The sequence below is a fragment of the Narcine bancroftii genome, chromosome 3 (assembly GCF_036971445.1).
Source record: "Narcine bancroftii isolate sNarBan1 chromosome 3, sNarBan1.hap1, whole genome shotgun sequence".
Classification (NCBI taxonomy): Eukaryota; Metazoa; Chordata; class Chondrichthyes; order Torpediniformes; family Narcinidae; genus Narcine; species Narcine bancroftii.
The window spans coordinates 27374492-27397948 of NC_091471.1; the positions used below are offsets into that span (position 1 = coordinate 27374492).

The 23457-nt window shown below is 37.5% G+C and overlaps 1 protein-coding gene across 4 annotated transcripts in view; it reads left to right on the plus strand.

Moving 5' to 3' along the window:
• Positions 1-23457, plus strand: part of polr1a (RNA polymerase I subunit A) — a 217102-nt gene that overhangs the window by 27451 nt on the left and 166194 nt on the right. For 3 of the 4 annotated variants that reach the window (XM_069923650.1, XM_069923651.1, XM_069923652.1), the window contains exons 3-4: positions 17442-17591; positions 20979-21083. In XM_069923650.1, the coding sequence (XP_069779751.1) occupies positions 17442-17591; positions 20979-21083 (255 nt within the window). Of the gene's footprint in view, positions 1-5002; positions 5504-17441; positions 17592-20978; positions 21084-23457 lie in introns of all 4 variants that reach the window. The other variant, XM_069923653.1, reaches the window with a different exon arrangement.

Consider the following 23457-nt stretch of genomic DNA (forward strand, 5'->3'; position numbering starts at 1 on the left):
TTTGAGATTAGTAGATTCATGGAGGAGAATTGAGTGAGAAAGAGACTATTCTTTTTATTCTAATAGGCATGAGTTATTTAAGAGGTCAAATAATAAGATATACATCTAAGATAAAGAAATATTTTATGAAATTAGAACAACTTGAAAAGGAAATAACTGATTTAGAAAAGGATTTGCATTGACAAATAAGTGAGGACAAACCATATAACCACTTACAGCACAGAAACAGGCCAGAGTGGTCCTACTAGTCAGTGCTGAACATCTCCCCTGGTCCCACTGACCTGCATTTGGCCTATAACCCTCCACACCTCTCCTGTTCATATACCTATCCAACCTTTCATATATAACATACATTACAGCACGGAAACAGGCCATTAGGCCCTTCTAGTCCACACCGAACCAAACACTCCTCTTTAGTCCCACCCACCTGCACAATGACCATAACCCTCCACCTTCTCATCCATATACCTGTCCAACTTTTTCTTAAATAATAAAATTGACTCTGCCGCCACTATTTCTCCCGGAAGCTCATTCCACACCGCTACCACTCTCTGAGTAAAGAAGTTCCCCCTCATGTTACCTCTAAACCTCTGCCCCTTAACTCATGTCCTCTTGTTTCAATCTCTCCTACTCTTAACGGAAATAGTCTATCCACATCCACTCTGTCTATCCCTTTCATAATCTTAAATACCTCTATCAAATCCCCTCTCAACCTTCTACGCTCCAAAGAATAAAGACCTAATCTGCCCAATCTCTCCCTGTACTCTAGATGCTTAAACCCAGGTAACATTCCAGTAAATCTTCTCTGCACTCTCTCCACTCTGTTTATATCCTTCCTATAATTAGGCAACCAGAACTGCACACAGAACTCTAAATTAGGCCGCACCAACGCCTTATACAATCTCAACATCACCTCCCAACTCCTATATTCCATGCAATGATTGATAAAGGCCAGCATACTAAAAGCCTTCTTCACCACCCTATTCACATGAGTTTCTACCTTCAGGGAACGATGTACAGTTACTCCTAAATCTTTCTGCTCTTCTGTATTCATCAATGCTCTCCCATTTACTACGCACGTCCTGTTCTGATTCTTCTTACCAAAATGAAGCACCTCACACTTATCAGCATTAAATTCCATCTGCCATTTTTCAGCCTACTTTTCTAAGTAGCCCAAATCCCTCTGCAATCCTTGAAAACCTTCTTCATTATCCACTATTCCACCTATCTTAGTATCGTCTGCATATTTACTAATCCAATTCACCACCCCGTCATAGAGATCATTAATGTATATAACAAACAACAATGGGCCCAATACAGATCCCTGAGGCACACCACTGGTCACCAGCCTCCAACCTGACAGGCAATTATCCACTACCACTCTCTGGCCTCTCTCCTTCAGCCAATGTTCAATCCATTTGACTATCTCAAAATTTATACCTAAAGACTGCACCTTCCTAACTAACCTTCCATGTGGTACCTTATCGAAGGCCTTACTGAAGTCCATATAGACAACATCCACCGCGCTACCCTCATCCACATTCCTAGTCACCTCTTCAAAAAATTCAATCAGATTGGTCAAACAGGACCTTCCGCCCACAAATCCGTGTTGAGTGCTCCTGATCAGACCCTGTCTATCCAGATATTTATAAGTACTATCTCTAAGAACTTTCTCCATTAATTTACCTACCACAGACGTCAAATTTACAGGCCGATAATTGCCAGGCTTCCTCCTTGAACCCTTTTTAAATAACGGAACCACATGCGCAATACGCCAATCCTCCAGCACTATCCCCATCTCTAATGACATTTGGAAAATTACCATCAGAGCCTCTGCTATTTCCTCCTTTACTTCTCTCAGTGTCCTGGGGAAGGTCCCATCTGGTCCCGGAGACTTATCCATCTTTATATTCCTTAAAAGCCCTAACACTACATCTTTCGTAATCACTATATTCTCCATATTTACCCAATTTGCTTTTTTTTTTTTAATCTCACATATCCCAATATCCTTCTCCTTGGTGAATACCGAAGAAAATAAACTGTTCAATATCTCCCCCATTTCTCTAGGCTCCACACACAGTTTTCCGCTCTGATTCTCTAAGGGACCAATTTTATCTCTTGCTTTCCTTTTACCATTAACATATTTGTAGAACTTTTTTGGATTAATTTTCACCCTGCTTGCTATAGTCTCCTCGTACCTTCTTTTAGCTTTCCTAATTCCTCTCTTAAGATTCCTCTTACATTCAATGTATTTTTCAAACATCTCCTTAATTCCATGCTTCTTATACCTAATGTACGCCTCCCTTTTTATTCGAACCAAGTTTCCAATATTCCTTGAAAACCACGGCTCTCTCAAACCTTTTGCCCCTCCTTTTAACCCAACAGGAACATAAAGCTTTTGCACTCTCAAAATCTGATCTTTAAAAGACTTCCATCTCTCTACTACATCCTGCCTATAAAACAAATTGTCTCAATGCACACCCTGCAAGTCCTTTCGCATCTCCTCAAATCTAGCTTTTCCCCCAATCAAAAACCTCAACCCTTGGCCCTGACTTATCTCTTTCCATAATGACATTGAAGCTGATGGCATTATGATCACTGGACCCGAAGTGCTCGCCAACACTAACCTCCGTCACTTGACCCATCCCATTTGCCAACAGTAGATCTAACACTGCTCCTTCTCTGGTCGGCACCTCTACATATTGTTGTAAAAAACTATCTTGCACACATTTCACAAACTCTAACCCATCCAGCCCTTTCACAGAAAGTGTTTCCCAATCTATATGTGGAAAATTAAAATCTCCCATAATTACAACCCTGTGCTTATCACAAATATCCACTATCTCCCTACAGATTTGCTCCTCTAGGTCTCGGTCCCCTCCGGGTGGTCTATAATACACCCCTACAAGTGTAATCTCTCCTTTCCCACTTCTCAGTTCCACCCAAATAGCCTCCGTGGACGAGCCCTCTAATCTATCCTGCCTAAGCACCGCTGTAATATTCTCCCTGACAAGCAATGCAACACCACCTCCTCTTGCCCCTCTGACTATCACACCTAAAGAAACGAAACCCAGGGATATTCAGCTGCCAATCACATCCCTCCTGCAACCATGTCTCACTAATCGCTACCACATCATACTTCCAAGTATCAATCCTCACCTTCAGCTCATCCACCTTTTTTACAATATTCCTGGCATTAAAATATATGAATTTCAGAGATTTCCCAATTCTTAATCCCTGTTTTCCCTCATCTTTAATAACAACATTATTTCCTTTTCCTGCCAATTGCCCTTCATCTTCTTCCAGAGCATTTCCCTTCTCTAACACCTGCCCATCCATATTCAGATACTTATTACAAACTTTCTTTGTTTGCATTCTAACCTTCTCCTTACTGCTCTGTACTATTTTGCTCCCTCCCCCAAACATTCTAGTTTAAAGGATCCTGAGTAGCCCTAGCAAATACCCCTGCCAGGATTCTGGTCCCCCTGGGATTTAAGTGTAACCTGTCCTTACTGTACAGGTCACATCTTCCCCAAAAAAGGTCCCAGTGATCCAGAAACTTGAAACCCTGCCCCTTACTCCACCCCTTCAGCCACGTGTTAATCCTCCACCTCATTCTATTTCTATTCTCACTGTCACGTGGCACAGAGAGTAATCCAGAGATTAACTCCCTACCTAACTGCCTGTACTCACTTTTTAGGACCTCCTATGTCATTGGTACCTACATGTACCATGACCTCTGGCTCCTGTCCCTCCCACTTTAGGATATCCGGGACACAAGCAGCAACATCCCGGACCCTGGCACCAGGGAGGCAAACCACCATCCTGTTCTCCTTGCTGCATCCACAGAATCCCCTATCTGTCCTCTTAACTATGGAGTCTCCTACCACTATTGCCCTCCTCTTCCTTTCCCTACCTTTCTGAGCTACAGGGGCTGACCCCAACTTTGATGTCCTCCTCAACAGTACTCAAAGAGGCATACATATTGCTGAGGGTTACAGTCATAGGGCTCCTCTCTGGCACCTTACGTTTTTCTGTCCCTCTCCTAACTGTTACCCACCTTTCCTCCTCCTGTGGTCCTGGCGTGACCACCTGGCTGTAACTCCTGTCTATGACTTCCTTTGTTTCCCTAACCAGCCTGAGGTCATCAAGCTGCAGCTCTAGTTCCCTAACACAATCCCTAAGAATCTGCAGCTCGACACACCTAGTGCAGATATGGACATCCGGGAGTCTGGAAGACTCCAGGACCTCCCACATCTGGCACTCCCAACAACACACAGCCCTAACACTCATCCTTTACCCCAATGAAGTAGTAATAAAGACTATCTTACCTTAATGTGCAGTGACTCGTCCTCAACCTTCGCTGCCGCTCCCAAAAACCTTTCCTTTACTTTAATACACTACCCAATGTGGCCACTAGCACTGTCCAATCCTAACCAGTTTCCTTTAATTACTCCCACCTGCACTCTCTATTCAATTACTGTCTCTGCACTGAACAGCAATCCCCACCTAAATTATTAACTCTTAATTAAGACTAAATGACCACTCTACTCCTTGAATATTAACATTGATCTCACTTCTCCCACCACTGCCGGAAATTCATTCCATTACCCCTACCACACACTGTGTGAAGAAATTCCCCCTTATTTTTCCCTTAAACGTTTGCCCTTTTACTCTCAATCCATGCCCTCTCATGTGAATCTCCTCGCTCTCAGTGGAAAAGGATTATCCACATTGACTCTACCTGTCCCTTTATAATTTTGAATGCCTCCCCTCAACCTTCTATACTCCAGGGAATAAAGTCCCAGCCTGCTCAATCTTTCCCTGTATCTCAAACCCTGAAACCCCAGCAACATTCTCATAAACCTCCTCTGCACTCTCTCTACACTGTTTATATCCTGAAATATTCCTGATACAATTTCAACACAACATCATAACTCCTGTATTCTATACTCTGATTTATTAAAGCCAACATACTAAATGCCTTCAATTCAACTTTCAGGGAATTATGTACCATGACACCTACTGGCTTTGCTACTGAGGGTTCCATTAATAGAAAGGACTGCAGATAGGAAAGGAAGTATTGAAACAGACTATTTCTCGTCTCATCTATCATGGCCACATGCCGTGCTATTTTTCGCACTGTGTAGAACCGATGACGCAATGCCTCTTCACTGTACACTCCACGGGACAGACATTCTTGAGGAAAAGCTTCAGCTAAGGCCTGGGTGAACTTATCATCTCTGCAACTACTTGTAATAGCTTCTACAGCATTCTGCAGAGGTTCTGTTGGGCTATCGCCAGAGACTGTTTTTAATGTGTATTGCAGAGCTTCTATAGACAGCCAAAGTTGATGTGCCTTTCTAGCCTCCTCTTCTGCAACAGTGTGACCTGTAACACAATATTTACTCAACTTAAAGTTGGATAATTAACACTCAAGATTAAAAAAACAAATTCAACGACACAGTCTGAATGATCGTATTTTCTACAGTAACAACAAAAGGTTTGGAAATAGGTTTATACAAGAATGCTATCTGCCCCTTTCTATTCAAACTGAATGGTGGAGATTCCATATCAGTGTGGGATGAGAAATATAAATCAGCCCAAGAAATTATGCTTGTGATTCCTGGAGTTTACTATCCATTGCTCATCTGCTGTAAACCTTTACAAATCCTCAGATTCATCTTAAATTTCTCTTAACTATTGCGGCCTATTGTCAAACTTCATCCCCAGTAAGCAAACCATCCTGAGTATTCTCTTCCCAGGCCAAGATCTTCACGATTGAATGATTTTAATCCTGAATGGCCAGCTATGAAATCTTCCCCTCTTATTCTGGGCTCTATTAGAATTTTTTGTGTATCTAACTAAGCTATTTATTGTAAAGGTTTATAAAAGCAGGAAATCTGGAAAATCTCCTAATTTGAAACTGTTGCCTTTACTCAAAAGGTCAGGAGGACTTGCCAAGAGAAACTAAATTAAGCATTTCTTTTCATCTCAGTTCCTTGATCAGATCAACCTTTTAAGATCAGGATAATACAAAACCTACTCACTGCTACCATCAACATAATTGAAGCTTTTAAAAGAGAGAGAATAATTCAAGAGATGTGGTTTCCCACTCCACTGCTTGTTTGTGAAATGCTGGAAATTATTGGTTTCCTAAAACGGATCCATAACTTCACTAAAATTCCAAAACAGTTGAAGATGAAAATGTATCAATCCATTAATTGTTTATATTTGTTATCCATGTAGACTAGGATCCAAGGTGGATCGCATCAAAACCCTCAACTTCCCACCACCAACCTCAACTTCACACCACCAACCTCAACTTCGCGCCACCATCCTCAACTTCGCGCCACCAACCTCAACCTTGCGCCACCAACCTCAACCTCGCGCCACCAACCTCAACCTCGCGCCACCAACCTCAACCTCGCGCCACCAACCTCAACCTCGCGCCACCAACCTCAACCTCGCGCCACCAACCTCAACCTCGCGCCACCAACCTCAACCTCAACTTCGCGCCATCAAGCTCAACTTCGCGCCACCAACCTCAACTTCCCACCACCAAGCTCAACTTCCCGCCACCAAGCTGAACTTCGCACCACCAACCTCAATTTTGCACCACCAACCTCAACTTCGCACCGCCAACCTCAACTTCGCACCGCCAACCTCAAATTCCCACCGCCAACCTCAACTTCCCACCGCCACCCTCAACTTCCCACCACCATCACCCTCAACTTCCCACAACCATATTCATTTATATTTTTCATCTCTCTAACCACATTAGCAAGTGTGTCTATATTTTTTATTACCACAAGGCAATAACTTTTTTTTGAAACTGGATTTGTTCTTCTGTCCAATATAACATATTTTAAAACAAAATTCCTACCAGGATTTGGGTAACGTTGCCCATGCCTACATGTTCCAAAGCACTCGAAACGAGGTATGGAATTGGAACTGTATACTATGAAGGAATGCAACTTCACGCTAAATCGTTCCTCATCCTTCTTGGTGATTAACAGTGGTTAAGGTGCTGTTGAATTAATCATAGCAACACAAGAAATATATAACCATATAACCACACAGAAACAGGCCAGTTTGGCCCGACTAGTCCGTGCCAAACATCTTCTTTCACCTAGTCCCACTGACCCACATTTGGCCCATAACCCTCCAAACCTCTCCCGCTCATATACCTATCCAACCTTTCCTTGAATATTAACATCAATCTCGCTTCTACCACCACTGCTAGATGTTCATTCCATTACCCCCACCACCCTCTGCGTGAAGAAATTCCCCCTTGTGTTTCCCTTAAACTTTTCCCCTTTTGCTCTCAATTCATGCCCTCTTGTTTGAATCTCCCCCACTCTCAGTGGAAAAGGCCTATCCACATTGACTCTATCTGTCCCCCTTATAATTTTGAATGCCTCTATCAAATCACCCCTCAACCTTCTACGCTCCAGGAAAAAAAGTTCCAGCATGCTCAACCTTTCCCTGCAACTCAAACCTTGAAAGCCCAGCAACATTCTCGTAAACTTCCTCGGCACTAAATTCTTCCTGTAATTCGGCGACCAAAACTGCAGACTATATTCCAAATTTGGACCCAACAATGCCTTATACAATTTCAACATAACGTCACAACTCCTGTATTGTATACTCTGATTTATGAAGGCTAACATAATAAATGCCTTCTTCACCACCCTATCCACATGTGATTCAACTTTCAGAGAATTATATACCATGACTCCTAAATCCCTTTGTTCCACTGCACTCCTCAATTGTTTACCATTTAACATATATGTCCTATTTTGATTAGTCCTACCAAAATGTAGCTCCTCACATTTAAAAGTATTAAACTCCATCTGCCATCTTTCAGCCCACCCTTCTAACTGTCCTATATCACCCTGTAAAATTTGATAATCTTCCTCACTTGTCCACACTGCCAACCATTGTATCATCTTCAAATTTACTAATCCAATTTGCCACCCTATCATCTAGATCATTAATATATATGACAAACAATGGACCCAGTACCAATCCCTGAGGTACTCCACTCCAATTCACCAGCCTCCAATTCAACACACATTTTTCCACCACTACTCTCTGGCATCTCCCATCCAACCACTGTTGAATCCATTTCACTACTTCATCATTAATACCTAATGCTTCCACCTTTCTTACTAACCTCTTACGGGGTACCTTATCAAAAGCCTTACTAAAGTCCAAGTAGTCAACACCCACCGCCTTCCCCTCATCAACCTTTTTAGTAACCTCCTTGAAAAACTCTTAAGATTTGTTAACATTTTAAATATTTCTGTCAATGGCCCCACTATTTGTTCACTAACCTCCCTCAGGGTCCTAGGCAATATTTTGTCAGGACCTGGAGATTTATCCACCTTGACTGCTCATACCTTAGCGACGATTCTCCAGCGTTGTCCACAGTTCCCAACCTGGAGTGGAGCTTGGGTTCGTCCCAGAAGGTAAAAGAGGAAGATGCCTTGGGCTTTATAGTGTCATCATTTGGAAGTGAGGTGACTTCTGATCAGGTTCCAGACGGAGAGGTCTCATGCCTCTCCTCAATCCACACTACACAATGGCAATGTCATCTGCAAACTAATAGTTGGGAGTTGGAGCAGCATTCGGAGAATAATTAACGCTTTTCTGCTGGCACTGGGTTTGGCTCTGTTTATCCTGGTGTTTATCCTGCTAAATCTGGATCCCAACCTTGGCAAGTGAAATAAGATTCAGGTTTTGTCTGTTTTTACTAGAGGGCTGACAAGCTGCCAAGACGATGTTTGTGTTTTGAGGTGAAACTTGTTGCTCTGTCATGGAGAATGGGTAGAGAGGGAATCTCATAGAGACCTATAAAATTTTGGCAGGACTGGACAGAATGGATGCAGATGGGATGTTTCCAAGGATGGGAAAATCCAGAACCCGGGGCCATGGTTTGAGGATAATAGGCAAACCATTTAGGTCCGAGATGAGGAGGAATTTCTTGACCCAGAGGGTGGTGAATCTGTGGAATTAATTGCCACAGAGGGCAGTGGAGGCAGGTTCATTAAATCTATTTAAGAGGGAATTAGATCTATTTCTTCAGTATAAGGGTATTAAAGGTTACAGAGAGAAGGCGGGGACGGGGTACTGAACTTTAAGATCAGCCATGATCTCGTTGAATGGCGGAGCAAGCTCGAAGGGTCGAATGACCTACTCCTGCTCCTATCTTCTATGTTTCTATGTTGATCTTTTTCAATATAGCCAACACTACCTCGTCATTGATTCTTATCCATGAGCTTCCTAAAATAGATCTTCACTTTATCTGGCTCATTTAAAATTTCACCTATCTCCTCTGGCTTCTCATGGAGCCTATCCCCCTCCTCTTCAAGGGGTCCAATTTTATCCCTCACTATTCTTTTACTTTTAATGTACTTATAGAACCCCTTTGGATTTATTTTTACTTTGTCTGCCATATCATATCTCCTTATATCTTTTCTAATTTCTTTATTAAGTTTTTTTTTACACACTCCTTATATTCCTCAACCAGCTCATCGTTCCCTGCTGTTTATACCTGTTGTACACATCCCTCTTCCTCCAAACCAAGTTCCCTTCAGTTTCTAACCTTTCCTTTAATCCTCACGGGCACATATCTACTCTGCCCTCTCAGAACTTCTCCTTTGAATATCCTCCATTTATCTGCTGCATTCTTCCCTGAAAATATCTTATCACTCCAAATCTTTTCTCATCCCCTTGAAATTTGCTTTCTTCCAATCAAGAATCTCAACCTTTGACCCACCTTTATTCTTTTCTATTACTAGCCTAAAACTAATAGTATTGTGATCACTAGAAGATCCAATTCTGTTCCCTCTGGAGTCAGTTCTTCTCCGTATTGATTAAGAAAACTTTCCTGAACATACTTAACAAACTCTACCCCATCGAGCCATCTTACTGTATGGGTGTCCCAGTTAATGTTCAGAAAGTTGAAATCTCCCACAACTGCCTCCTTATGTTTATTACACATATACACAATCTCCTTACAAACTTGCTCCTCTAATTCCCTGAGCCCATTTGGTGGTCTATGATACATTCCCATTAATGTACTCACACCCCTGTCATTCCTCAATTCTATCCAAATAGCTTCGCTGGATGATCCCACCAAACCATCCTGCAACAACACTGTTCTCTCTAATAAGCAATGCAACTCCCCCACCTTTTATTCCCCCCTGCTATATCATGCCCAAAACAACAGAATCCAGGAATATTTAACTGCCAAACATGCCCTTCCTGCAACCAAGTTTCACTGATAGCCACAATATCATATTTCCATGTGGCCATGCATGCCTTAAGCTCATCCTCCTTATTTATAATTCTCCTTGCATTAGAGGTTGCGGGCAGCAACCTCCTTTGAAGAAGACCGCAGAGCCCACCTCACTGACAAAAGACAAAGGAGGAAAAACCCAACACCCAACCCAAACCAACAAATTTTCCGCTGCAACCGTGTCTGCCTGTCCCGCATCGGACTTGTCAGCCACAAACGAGCCTGCAGCTGACGTGGACTTTTTACCCCCTCCATAAATCTTCGTCCGCGAAGCCAAGCCAAAGAAAAGAAGAAGAATATGCACTTGAGAGACTGTCCTCCACATGTACCCCTTTTGTTACCAACGACCTTTACCTTCATCCCTCCTTCATTTATGTTTACGTTCTGTTCCCTCTCTTCCTTCCAATCTTGGTGTTCTTCTTCCCTACTCTCCGTACTCTCATTCTGATTCCCATCCCCCCTGCTAAACTAGTTTAAACCCTCCCCAACAGCTCTAGCAAATCTAGCCGCCAGATTAACCTCCAGTTCAAGTGCAGCCCATCCTTTTGTACAGGTCTGACTTGCCCCAGAAGAGATCCCAATGATCCAGAAATCTAAACCCCTGCCCCCTGCACCAAATCCTGATCCACACATTCATCCTCCACAACTTCCTATTTTTACCCTCACTAGCGTGTGGCACAGGCTGCAATCCCAAGATCGCCATTCTTGAGGTCCTGCTTTTCAGTTTCTTCCCTAACTCTAGGTAATCCCTTTTCAGGACCTCATCCACAACTTCTGGCTACTTGCCCTCCCCCTCCAGAATGCTGTGGACTCGATCATTGATAAATAAGTTACAGTATAATGCTTTGCAAACATTTAAAATAGAAAGAGACATAATGAGAACTAAGCAAAGATATTAAGATCCTTGCATGGCAATTAAACACTGAACAAATATCTAGGGCAATTATAGCAACTAAGAAATAATCAAATCAAATCACTTATAAATTACAAGAAATAAATGAACATTTTAAAAGGTTTTATAAAAATTTATATCACTCAGAATCTCTAAAGGATGAAAATAAAATAGAAGATTTTCTATCTCAAATAAACTTATGTAAATTAAATCTAGAAGATCAAAGAGTATTGGCTGTTCCATTTACTCTGATAGATGGAAAGGGAAAATGGCAAGAGTTGCATTAAAAAAAATATTATCTTTGAAATTTGAATAAGGAGGGTTACAAATACCAAATGTTAAAAATTATTATAGGGCATTGGAACTGTGATTTCTCTCTGCCTTCTTTGAAGGGGGAGAAAAACCAGCATGGATTCAGATAAAAATTAATAAAATAGGAGAGGATAATTCAAGATAACTTTATATATAGATGATATGATAAGTTGTTGGATGAAGGCAGAGATACAACTTTGTTAAAACATTTTTTTTAAATATGGAACAAAATAAATTTTGAAATGGGAATGAGAAATTATCAGATTCTAAGAATGATATTGACTCAAAATAAACTATTCCTTTTATGATAAGTTATCAACTTTTTAATATTTAGTTCAACAAAGGAATTAAAAGAATAAAAGATTGTTTATTTTGACTCTAATTGAAAATAAATACAGAATATAAAATAATACAATATTTTCTTATTATCAATTAAAAGCATATTTAATTGATAAATTAGGACCAGTTTTGGTGTTACCTGAACATTGTCATTTGGAAAACCTAATTACAGATACGTCTATTAAAAAAGTTTATTTCAGTTTTGTATACAACTTAGCAAAAAGTAATGTATTAACGAGGAGTTCATAAGTCAAGACAAAGATTGGAGACAGATTTAAATATAAATATTTAAGAGAAAACTTGGTTAGAACTTTGTCAAGACAGTATGACCAATACAATAAATGTTCATTTTTACATCAATTATATTTTACTCCTCAGAAATTAAATGGATTAAATTTAAATTTTTCAGATAAATGTTTTAAATGTAATCAGGAAATAGGTACTTTTTTACATTCTACCTAGATGTGTCCAAAGTTAAGTCCTTTTTGGATAGAACTAAGCTTATTTTTAGAGCGAGTTACAAAAGTTAAATTTCCTCAGGATTCAAATATTTTTCTATTTGGAAATATATTTGATACAAAATTGAAATTAAATAAATATTTTTTTAAATCATAAAGATTGCCCTAGCAGTAGTGAGAAAATGCATAGCAGTAACTTGGAAGTTGGATGTTTATTTGGGGATGGATAGATGGCATGCTGAAATACATATTTGTATACCACTTGAAAAGATTACATGTAATTTACAGAATAATTTTGAAACTTTTCAAAAGATTTGGGAATCATATCTTCAAATTGGTGATAGTTTTTTAAAATCTTTAATAATATCCAAATATTTTCTTTCTTTGGGGCTGAATTATTATTTAGGTGGAGGGTTGGGGGGAGTTAAATCACTAGATATTAATCTTTATTATTTTGAATAAGACAATTTATGTATTTTTTAATGCATATGTGAAAAATGTAAATCAAATTTTCAAAAAATAATACCCACTGGGTTATCAGTTAATTTGTTTAAAGATACAGGAAGTGAGGATCCGAGAAGAGAAATAATAGAAAATTTTGTAACAGAACTAGATTCCAAAGAGACCCATATTGGACAGTCTTCGTGATTTATAGAATATAACCAAAATGTAAGATTTTGTATATTGATTGCCCAATAATAGAACCTAAAGTTTGGTAAGATTTTGTAAAAATGGACTTTGTTTAAGCAAGGATGTTTATTCTTCCATATATAAGATGAGATTAAGTCAAGGGAATAAAAAAAGACAAGAATTAAAACAGGCAAAGCCTGAAAAAGATATATAAATTTAGGTAATATATTCATTTTAATAAAGTTGATTTGACCAATGATAAAGAAAGGGGTGACCAATTTGATAATGCCCCTCTCATGTGTTTAATTAAAGAGAGAAAATTTTCTTTGAATAAGTTTTTATAATTTTTAGTTATTGCTGCACCCAAATAGGTAAATTGATTTCTTACAATTTTAAATGGAAGGTTAGTATTTATCGGTGCCAGATAATTCAAAGGAAAAAGTTCAATATTGCATCGATTTAATTTATCATCTGAAAATTGACTAAAATGAGAAATTAAGGAAAGGCAATGAAGTCTGAAGATTAGAAATAAATAGGAATAAATCATCAGCATGAAACAAAACTTTGTGGGCTGTGTCCTTCCTTAAAATACCAGTAATATAATTAGATTCTCAAAAAGCAATAGCTAAGGGTTCTAAAGCCAGATAAAAAAGCAATGGATTTAAAGGGCCTCCTTGTCTGGTTCCACGCTGAAATTTAAATGGTTTAGAATTCTTAAAATTAATAAGAACGCAGGTAGAAAGGGATAAATATAGTAATTTAATCCATTGAATTAAGTCAACCCCAAAATTAAATTTTTCTAAAGTCTTAAAAATAATTAATTTCATTCTCCCTGATCAAAGGCCTTCTCCACATCCAGAGATATCACACATTCTGAAACCTCCTTAGGACAATATATAATATTTAATAAATGGCCTAAATTGAAATTGGAATAGCAGTTAAAAAAAAAAATCCAGTCTGATCATCAGATATAATAAATGGGAAAATATTTTCAAGTCTATGAGCCAAAACTTTGGATAGAATTTTATTGTCAACATTTGGTAGAGAAATTGGCCTGTATGAAGAACAGTTGACTGGATTTTTATTCTTTTTAAGAATTAGCAAGATGGAAGCCTCATAAAAAGACTCTGGCAATTTGCCCAATTTAAAAGAATCAGAAAAACAGAATATAGGTGAGGTGTAAGTGCTGAGGAAAAAGCACTTATAAAAATTCTCCAGGAAATCCATCAGTGCCTGGTGACATCCCAAAATGTAATGAACATACAGCCTTGGCAATTTCTTCATACAAAATGGGTTGATCTAATTTCATTTGGTTATTAGTAGATAATACAGGAATATTCAATTGATCTAAAAAAAATTCATTACACTATTATCCTTAGAAGAGTTCAGAATAAAATTCCTTAAAGCTATCATTGATTTATAAATGATCAGTTGTCATAACATCATTAGCTTTACGAATTTCTTTGATTTGTCATTTGGCTACTAAAGCTTTTAATTGATTAGCTAATAGTTCAGCTGTTTTATTTCCATAAATGTAGAATTGACTTTTAGCTTTTAATAGTTGACTTTCAATTGGAAATGTTAGAAGAAGCTCATACTTAGTTTTAATTTCAGCATTCCGTTTATACAATGCAGGGGCTAGCGTCAGAGCATACCTTTGAATTGTTTCAGTTGATTAGCTAAATCTGTTTTCTCTTGATTAGCCTTTTCCCTAATGCAGTATTAGAGATAATTTGTCCCCTAATAAATGCCTTAAAAGCATCCCAAACAATAAGACTATAAGTCTCTTCCACAATTTTTTTTTCAAAATTAAGAGTAATTTGTTCTTCCAAGAACTTTAATAATTCCTTATCAGATAGTAGGGTTAAATTAAAACACCAATGTCTATTTATTTGGTGAAGACCAGAACAGGTTAATGATAGTAACACAGGAGCATGGTTGGAAAGGAGTATATTTTTGTATTCACAAGATCAAATTAATGGAATAACTTGACTGTCAATAAAAAAAAATCAATTTGCAAATACGTATGATGAACATAAGAAAAATACAAATATTCCCTGTCTTCTGGATGAAAAAAAAGTCAGACATGAAAAATACCACATTTTAATAAAAAAGGATTCAATGAATAAAGCCGATATATTTAAAGTGTCTGGCTTAGGAGAAAAATGATCTAAAACCAGGTGTAACCAACAGTTAAAGTCTTCTCCCATCACTAATGAATATTGACTCAAATCAGGCAAGAGTGGGGGAAAAAGTTCAAAACATCCAGGGTCATCCACATTCGGGGCATAAACGTTAGCAAACACCACTAATTAATTATAGAATTTCCCTGTCACAATAACAAAGTGACCATTTGTGTCTGAGACAGTATCATGTTGAACATGTTTGATCCATAAAACTCGATATCCCTCTGGATTTGGCCTAAAACGCAGCCTGTTCAATCTTCTTAAAAGACGTATAATATCACTAATACGTTTATGTGTTTCTTGAAAAAATATATTTGGGACCTTAAGTTTTAGTATAAGCAAAAATGTTATTTCATTTTTACAGAATGATTTAACCCTTTGATGTTAAAACTAAGTAACTGAATTGTGTGATGATGTGGGGTTAGACTGATAATCCCTGCTCTCCTCAAAAAAATTTGTGAAAAATACTATAAAAGTTAGAAAGTATAATGAAGAACTGTTTGAAGATATACAGAAGATATTAACAATGCCACCGAAGAAGGAGAAAGGCCTTACAAGAAACTGAACAAGAAAAGGAAGAGACACCTGCCTTGAGAAAGCATCCTGGAGCTGTCCGCAAGGTAACATCCAAGGGAGAGCAGCCAGAAGCCGGGGAGTCCTTGGACATTGCTGCACAAGGTCTCCCCCAACAATGGCCATTAACATCGGGTGAAGAAGTAACTCTGCGCAAGCGCAGAACACACAAAGAAAAACAGAGGAAATTTTTAAAAAGATTCTAGACACTCACAGTTCCAGTGACCAAGAAGAAGACCAGGAAAAGCAAAGGAAAGAAAAGACCAGAAAAAGGTGCAGAAGCTTCCTTATCTTCTGGTGAATTAAAGCAAATGTTAGACTTTTTTCGACAAGTGTTAACTGATGAAGTAAGGAAGAATGGTAATAAGGTGGAAAGATTAATGCAACAAATGGACACTAGATTTGAAATAGTGGATGGGAAAATTAAAGGGAATGAGTTTGAGATTCAAAATATTAAAGATCAAATTAAGAAAGCATAATCGGAGGCAGCTGCTAAGCATGACCAGTTAATGCAAAAATTTGATGTTTTGGAAAATTTTAGTAGATGGAACACATCAAGATTGTTGGACGTAAAGAAGAGGATGAGGGTCAGACAGTCCAGATATTTAGTTTTCTTTTTCATTGTCCTGATTGTGCATGCATATATCTCACAAAGTTCTCTGATTTTGTTGTCTGCATATGGTTGAAAATCTTTTGGGATATTGTGATAAACATTTGGTTTGCTGATGTATCTACAGGTTGCTATTTCATGGGAATATTAATATCCGATATATTTTCCATGACCAGGAGTTCAGGTGTTTTTTGAGTTCCAGGGCGGGCTGCATGAAATGCCATTTGAACTATGAAGACTTGAGTTTGGATAAGTGTCTTTTTAAAATGCCAAGACTGTCTTCTCTTGGCTGCCAAAGTGAGAGGCTACAGTCAACAAGAAATCTGCAGATGCTGGAAAGCTCAAGGAACACACCATGAAAGTGCTGGAGGAACTCTATGGGTCAGGCAGCATCCATGGGAAACAACAGTTGACATCTCCTGGTGAGGGGTATTCAACCTGCTACATCGAATGTCTCTTACTTCCCACAGATGCTGCCTGACCCCCTGGGTTCCTCCAGCATTTTCTTGTGTGTTGCTAACTTAATTACTACACTTTACTGACAGTACTTCACATTAGAACTGGATGGTGTGCAGTATTAATTCAGTTTTACAATCAATTTGTTCTTTTCTTTGCTCACTCATACTTAACGTGGTTTTGTTTTGCACTTGTGCAAGTGACCATAATAGAACGCAGGGCCGAATGAATCCCAAAACAAGACTATAACAATTAAATAACCAGGTTAAAGCACATGACAACTTTTACAGTTTATAGTCTTTTACTCCATTTGATCAATGACCCTTAACTTCTCTGTAGAAATGAATTTCTGCAGTTAATTCACAGATAGGGTGAACACCCAATTTTACCTGGGTCTAAGCATTTTTACATTCTTGAAAGTATTGAGCTTGCTTGTGCATGATGCCTGCCTTTCTAGTATAATCTTGAAATCAACTGATTTCACACTTTTTATTTATTCATTAAAAAGAGTTAACTTTAAATGTACTTAACAAATCCTCTTTTATTTTGTTTTTAATTGTGTGTAAACACATTATTTTAGTGGAGTGGTCGGAAAAATAGTTCCAATATCACATCTCGAGTGAGTGAGTAAATTTGAAATTACTTTTCTTTTTGTCTAAGCCAATATATTTCCTCGCAGAAACTCTACCTAACGATAAGAGGCTCCTGCCTGAATTGCCATATGTTGACGTGTCCTCGTGCAACAATGTACCTGTTATTTAATCAGCTACAAATTGCAGATAGTGGAGCTGTTGAAGATGTTTATGAATTGGAGAGAGTATTGCATGAGGTAAGTACTTGCTACTGATTTTGAAGCATTCTTAATTCTAATAGAACTTGTAAGATTTTCCTAGAAGATATAGAAGTGTTGTCCTGTACAATATTTATTCCTGATCCTAGTTGATTTTTTTTGTCACGAATTCTGTTGCTATTTATGGGACTTATTGCTCTGGACGTTGACCATAATATTTACCTCCAAATCAGTGTCAGACAGGAGTTCAATGAGTTTAAGAAACCAGCACTGGAACCAGTGAGTTTAAAAACAAAACCCCGTGCAGTAAGAGAGGCTCAGTGAATTTACTGCTGTATTTCCTTCATTACCTTAAGCGTCCTTCATTTGCAGTAAAGCTGTTTGGACTTACCTACAGTGGTAAAAGATTCCATACAAAAGCTAAGCCTTCACTCAACTTTTGATCCACACTGTACATTTGTTAAGTATTTAGTCAATGGGGCAGCATTGTATCCTAATATAACAAACCCCTGTCACTACCTACTGTGGTTTGCATCAGCTTTTGGAAAAAAAATGTCAACAGAGACAAGAGACTCTGACAAATACAGCGCAATCTTCAAAATTTCTTAATTCATGATTTTTTTAATTTATTTTTTTATTTTTCACACTATAAACCATATTGACCAAGATACATACAGACATTTTTCTTCTTAAATATATACAGTGTCGTTTTCTCCCCCTTTTTCCCCCCTCCCTTCCCTTCCTCCCTCACTCCCTTCCCCATTTATTTAAAGTTCAATCTATAAGATACATTAAACCCGTTAAACAATGTTGTCACTTAATAAAAAATAAACAAGAAATTTTACTGAGTCAGTTCTTTTCGTTATCTTCTCCTTCTGTCTTTTAAGGTGGTGGAGGTCCATGGTAGGATTTCTCTATTGTATTTCATGTATGGCTCCCATATTTGTTCGAATATTATGATGTTATTTCTTAAATTATATGTTATTTTTTCTAATGGAATACATTTATTCATTTCTATATACCATTGTTGTATTCTCAAGTTGTCTTCTAATTTCCAGGTTGACATAATACATTTTTTTGCTACAGCTCGGGCTATCATAACAAATCTTTTTTGTGCTCCATCCAAATCGAGTCCAAATTCTTTGTTTCTTATATTACTTAGGAGGAAGATCTCTGGGTTTTTTGGTATATTGCTTTTTGTGATTTTATTTAATATCTGGTTTAGATCTTCCCAAAATTTTTCCACTTTCTCACATGTCCAAATTGCATGAATTGTTGTTCCCGTTTCCTTTTTACAGTGAAAACATCTGTCTGATACTGTTGGGTCCCATTTATTTAACTTTTGAGGTGTAATGTGTAGCCTGTGTATCCAGTTATATTGTATCATGCGTAACCTCGTGTTTATTGTATTTCTCATAGTTCCAGAGCATAGCTTCTCCCATGTTTCATTCTTTATCTTTATGTTTAGATCTTGTTCCCATTTTTGTTTAGGTTTACCGTTTGTTTCCTCGTTCTCCTTTTCTTGCAGTTTGATGTACATGTTTGTTACAAACTTTTTAATTATCATTGTGTCTGTAATCACATATTTAAAATTGCTTCCTTCTGGTAACCTCAGACTGTTTCCCAATTTGTCATTCAAGTAGGTTTTCAGTTGGTAGTATGCAAACATTGTATCGTGAGTTATATTATATTTATCCTTCATTTGTTCAAAGGATAATAATTTATTTCCCGAAAAACAATTTTCTATTCTTTTGATCCCTTTTCTCTCCCATTCTCTAAAGGAAAGGTTATCTATTGAGAAAGGGATTAGCTGATTTTGTGTCAATATTAGTTTTGGTAGTTGGTAATTTGTTTTATTCCTTTCTACATGAATCTTCTTCCAAATGTTGAGCAGATGATGCAATACCGGTGAATTCCTACGTTGCACCAATTTTTCATCCCATTTATATAGTATATGTTCAGGTATCTTCTCCCCTATTTTATCTAGTTCTAATCTGGTCCAATCTGGTTTTTCCCTTGTTTGATAAAAATCTGATAGGTATCTTAATTGTGCAGCTCTATAATAATTCTTAAAGTTTGGTAGTTGTAAGCCTCCTTGTTTGTACCATTCTGTTAATTTATCTAGTGCTATCCTCGGTTTCCCCCCTTTCCATAAGAATTTCCTTATTATTTTCTTTAACTTCTTGAAGAATTTCTCTGTTAGGTGTATTGGTAATGACTGAAATAGGTATTGTATCCTTGGGAAAATATTCATTTTAATACAGTTTATCCTTCCTATCAGTGTTAGTGGTAAATCTTTCCAATGCTCTAAGTCGTCTTGTAATTTTTTCATTAATGGATGGTAATTGAGTTTATATAGATGGCCGAGGTTTTTATTTAGTTGCATACTTAGGTATCGCATTGCTTGTGTTTGCCATCTAAATGGCGATTCTTTTTTTTCCAGTTTTATCCATGTTTGAGTCCAAATTAAGGTTAAAATCCCCTCCTATTAGTATGTTCCCTTGTGTATCTGCTATCTTCAAAAATATATCTTGCATAAATTTTTGATCTTCTTCATTAGGTGAATATACATTGAGTAAATTCCAAAATTCTGAATATATCTGACATTTTATCATTACATATCTCCCTGCTGGATCTATTATTTCCTCTTCTATTTTGATTGGTTCATTTTTATTGATTAATATAGCTACTCCTCTGGCTTTTGAATTATGTGATGCTGCTGTTACATGTCCTATCCAATCTTTCTTTTTTCAGTAAATTTAACAGTTTCTTCCTTTTGATTTGTTTATGAATTCCATTAATATTTAAAGTCATATAGTTCAACATAGTTCATACTTTATTTATCTTTCCTTTCCGTTTCCTCATCACCACCTTCCCTTCTTATCCATTTCTGCTTTCTTTTTTTGAACACATTATAAGACAACATTTCTAAAGCATAAAATATTTCCACTATTCTCATATCTAAAATTCCTTTAACCCCCAATAGTCCCTCCCCTTTCTGAGTTGCCCTTTGTCCCTTGTCAGGCAACCACATCTCCCCTCTCCATTTGGATTTGCGAATCCACTCGCAAGTGTCAACTGATTTCGCAGTGACTGTAATTCTTCCCCATCCAGCCTCCCCAGAAAAGATTTTAATCTTCATATATAACAAAGGCCACTCTCTTAATTCCCTCCTTACTTCCTTTCTTCCCTTTCTTTCCCATCTTTCCTTCTTCTTTTCTTCCCGTTGTTTTTGGTTTTTCTTTCTTCGCTGCCATTTTCTCCACACTTTTACTTTCACTTTGTTATGGTTTTTATGTTTGTGCCTTTGTTTTTTTCTCTATCTTTTAACTTTTCTGGAGAGGGCTGGAGTTCCCCTACTGGCCACTACTCCATCATGTGACTCCTCCATTTCTTAATTCATGATTGATGTTTTGTTTTCTCCAGGTGCTTGAGAAAAATTCAAAGGCTACAACAGATGAAATCCAGGAAGCACTGAATGATTATACCCAAATGGTGTTGAAGAGTCGAGTACCTTGCAAAGTATCCCAAGTAAGTGGGAAAATGATTTCTTTGCAGTGTCACGCTGATGACATGTACTGTGGCTTTATGGAAGACAAATAGCAAAATGCATCATAGAGACATATAAATTTGTTTGTGAAAAGTGCAAGGGTGAGAATGTTAATGGGTGCAAGACTAAATTTGTTTTGCTTTATATAGAAAAAGGTTAGAGATTCATTTTGGATATGGCCCATGAATGATGGAGAATTTGTCAAATGATGTTCTTAAAGGGATTAAGAAAGCACTGGATGATTTATGGTATGAATAAACATTTCTTTGGCTGCACCTTGCAACTGCATGCACCCTACAGCCTTTTGTGGCTGGGTCAGAATCTTGGAACTTTCTATCCAACAGCACATTGGAGTACTTTCATCATAGCGAATGCAGCATTTGAAGTTGGTGAAACTTGTGGAAAGAGAAACCAGGCAAATGAAACATTAACTCTATTTTCCTCTCTACAGATGCCTCCTTACTTCCTGAATGTTTCTAGAATGCTCTGCTTTTATTTCAGATTGATGGTAGCTGCCGTTTTTGATTTTCTATTCAGCATTCTAGCCCACTACAGTGCTAATTAGGAAAAGATATTAAATGCCCATTGGCAGTAACATTTGCATCAAATAGACCATAAGATATAGGAGCAGAAACAGGCCATTTGGCCATCTAGTTTATTCCAAGTAATGCAGAAATTCTTGAGTCAGTAATAGTACTTTTTCCTTTGACTGGGAAGTTGTGTGTTAATCCCTACACCAGAGAACTATGAATAATTAAATCAAAGAAGAGAAGGGTATTTGGTACAAACAGTTGATCTCTTCACTTATTGCATTGATGTCTGTGGGATTTTTTTGAACTTAAGGATCCCTCAACCTTGGGATGGATTAAAATCCTGAGATGAGAGATTATTGTCATATGCAATATACTGAGATTCTTACTTGCTGCAGCCACACAGATTTATAAGATAACCTATAGTATAAATTAAATTAACACATTATGCCAGAACATGAAAAGGAGATGATAAATATAAAAGGGTAGATAAATAGTCAAAATTGCAGTTGATGCAAGAGATGTTCGTGTGCTGTGATCGACTATAAAAAAAGATCTCTCCAAGAGGCAGAACTTTACTCCTTCAATTCTTTTTTTTTTTTTAAATGTTTTTATTGAGTTTAACATACAAGCTTACATACAGAGTTTTAGAAAAGAAAACACATAATAAATCATCTGTATTCACGTAAGTACACAACAGAAGAAAAAAGATGAAACTAAGTCGAGAATTCCAGAATAAACTACCCTTTGCTGAGCCAAATTTTAAAAAGTGAAAAAAAATTTAAAAATACTAAAAACTACCACTCATCAACCCCCCCTCCCTCTAGTCAAGGTTACCTTATATAATAAATAAAAATGAAAATATAAATCCAATAGTGACCTCCAGACATCTGACAGTGATTCTCCGGAGCACACTATAATTCTTATTTCTTCCAATTATAATGTAATTCTAAGAATGGGCCCCCCAACTTCATAAATTTTCTAATTTTCTCCAAACTTAAAACTTATAACCACTATATATGAGTAGAGGATGAATCTTTTAATTTCCATTTTAGTAAGATTGGTCATCTGGCTATCAACATGATAAAAGCTAAAACTTTTTCTTGAGATGAGACACAGGTTTATCTGTGTCATGAGAAAAGCGAAACAGAGCAATTAAGGGACGTGGTTCTAAATTAATCTTAAGAATCATTGAATCAGTTTGGAAGTGTGTTTCTAGAATCTCTCTAAATTTGGGCACTCCCAAAACATATGTATCAGAGAAGCTTCAAAAATTTTACATTTCTCACAGAGTAGATGGATATTGTCATAAAAATGAGATAATGTAAGTTTGAACATGTACGTTCTGTGCACCATCTTAAATTATAATAAGTAAAGCCTTGCATAAAATGAGGAATCATTAATCAAGCTAAGAGTGCAGTGCCAATCTTCATCTGAAAATGTTATGTTCAAATTTCGTTCCCAATCAATTTTTTTGAAAATTTTATTTATAATTTTTTAGACTCATATTAACCAAGTGGTATAGGAGGAGCAATCCTCCCCTTTTACAGATCATTGTTTACTGAGTCCTTACCTTTTCCTTCCCACCCATCTATCCCTACCCCACACCCCTGTCATTCAACCTCCCTCCCATTCAACCCAAGCAAAAGCATAAATATCACTTATTATAAATAATAATGCCAGTATATAAGGTTTAAAAAAAAGGGGAGGTGGCGCCGGCAGGATTTGCAAGTTGTCTCCTAGTTCTCAGTGTTTCAGGGGTTGCAAAGTCCAGTTATTCCTGTTGATAAAGGCTCTGGGGAGGTCAATCATTCCTGCGTTTCAA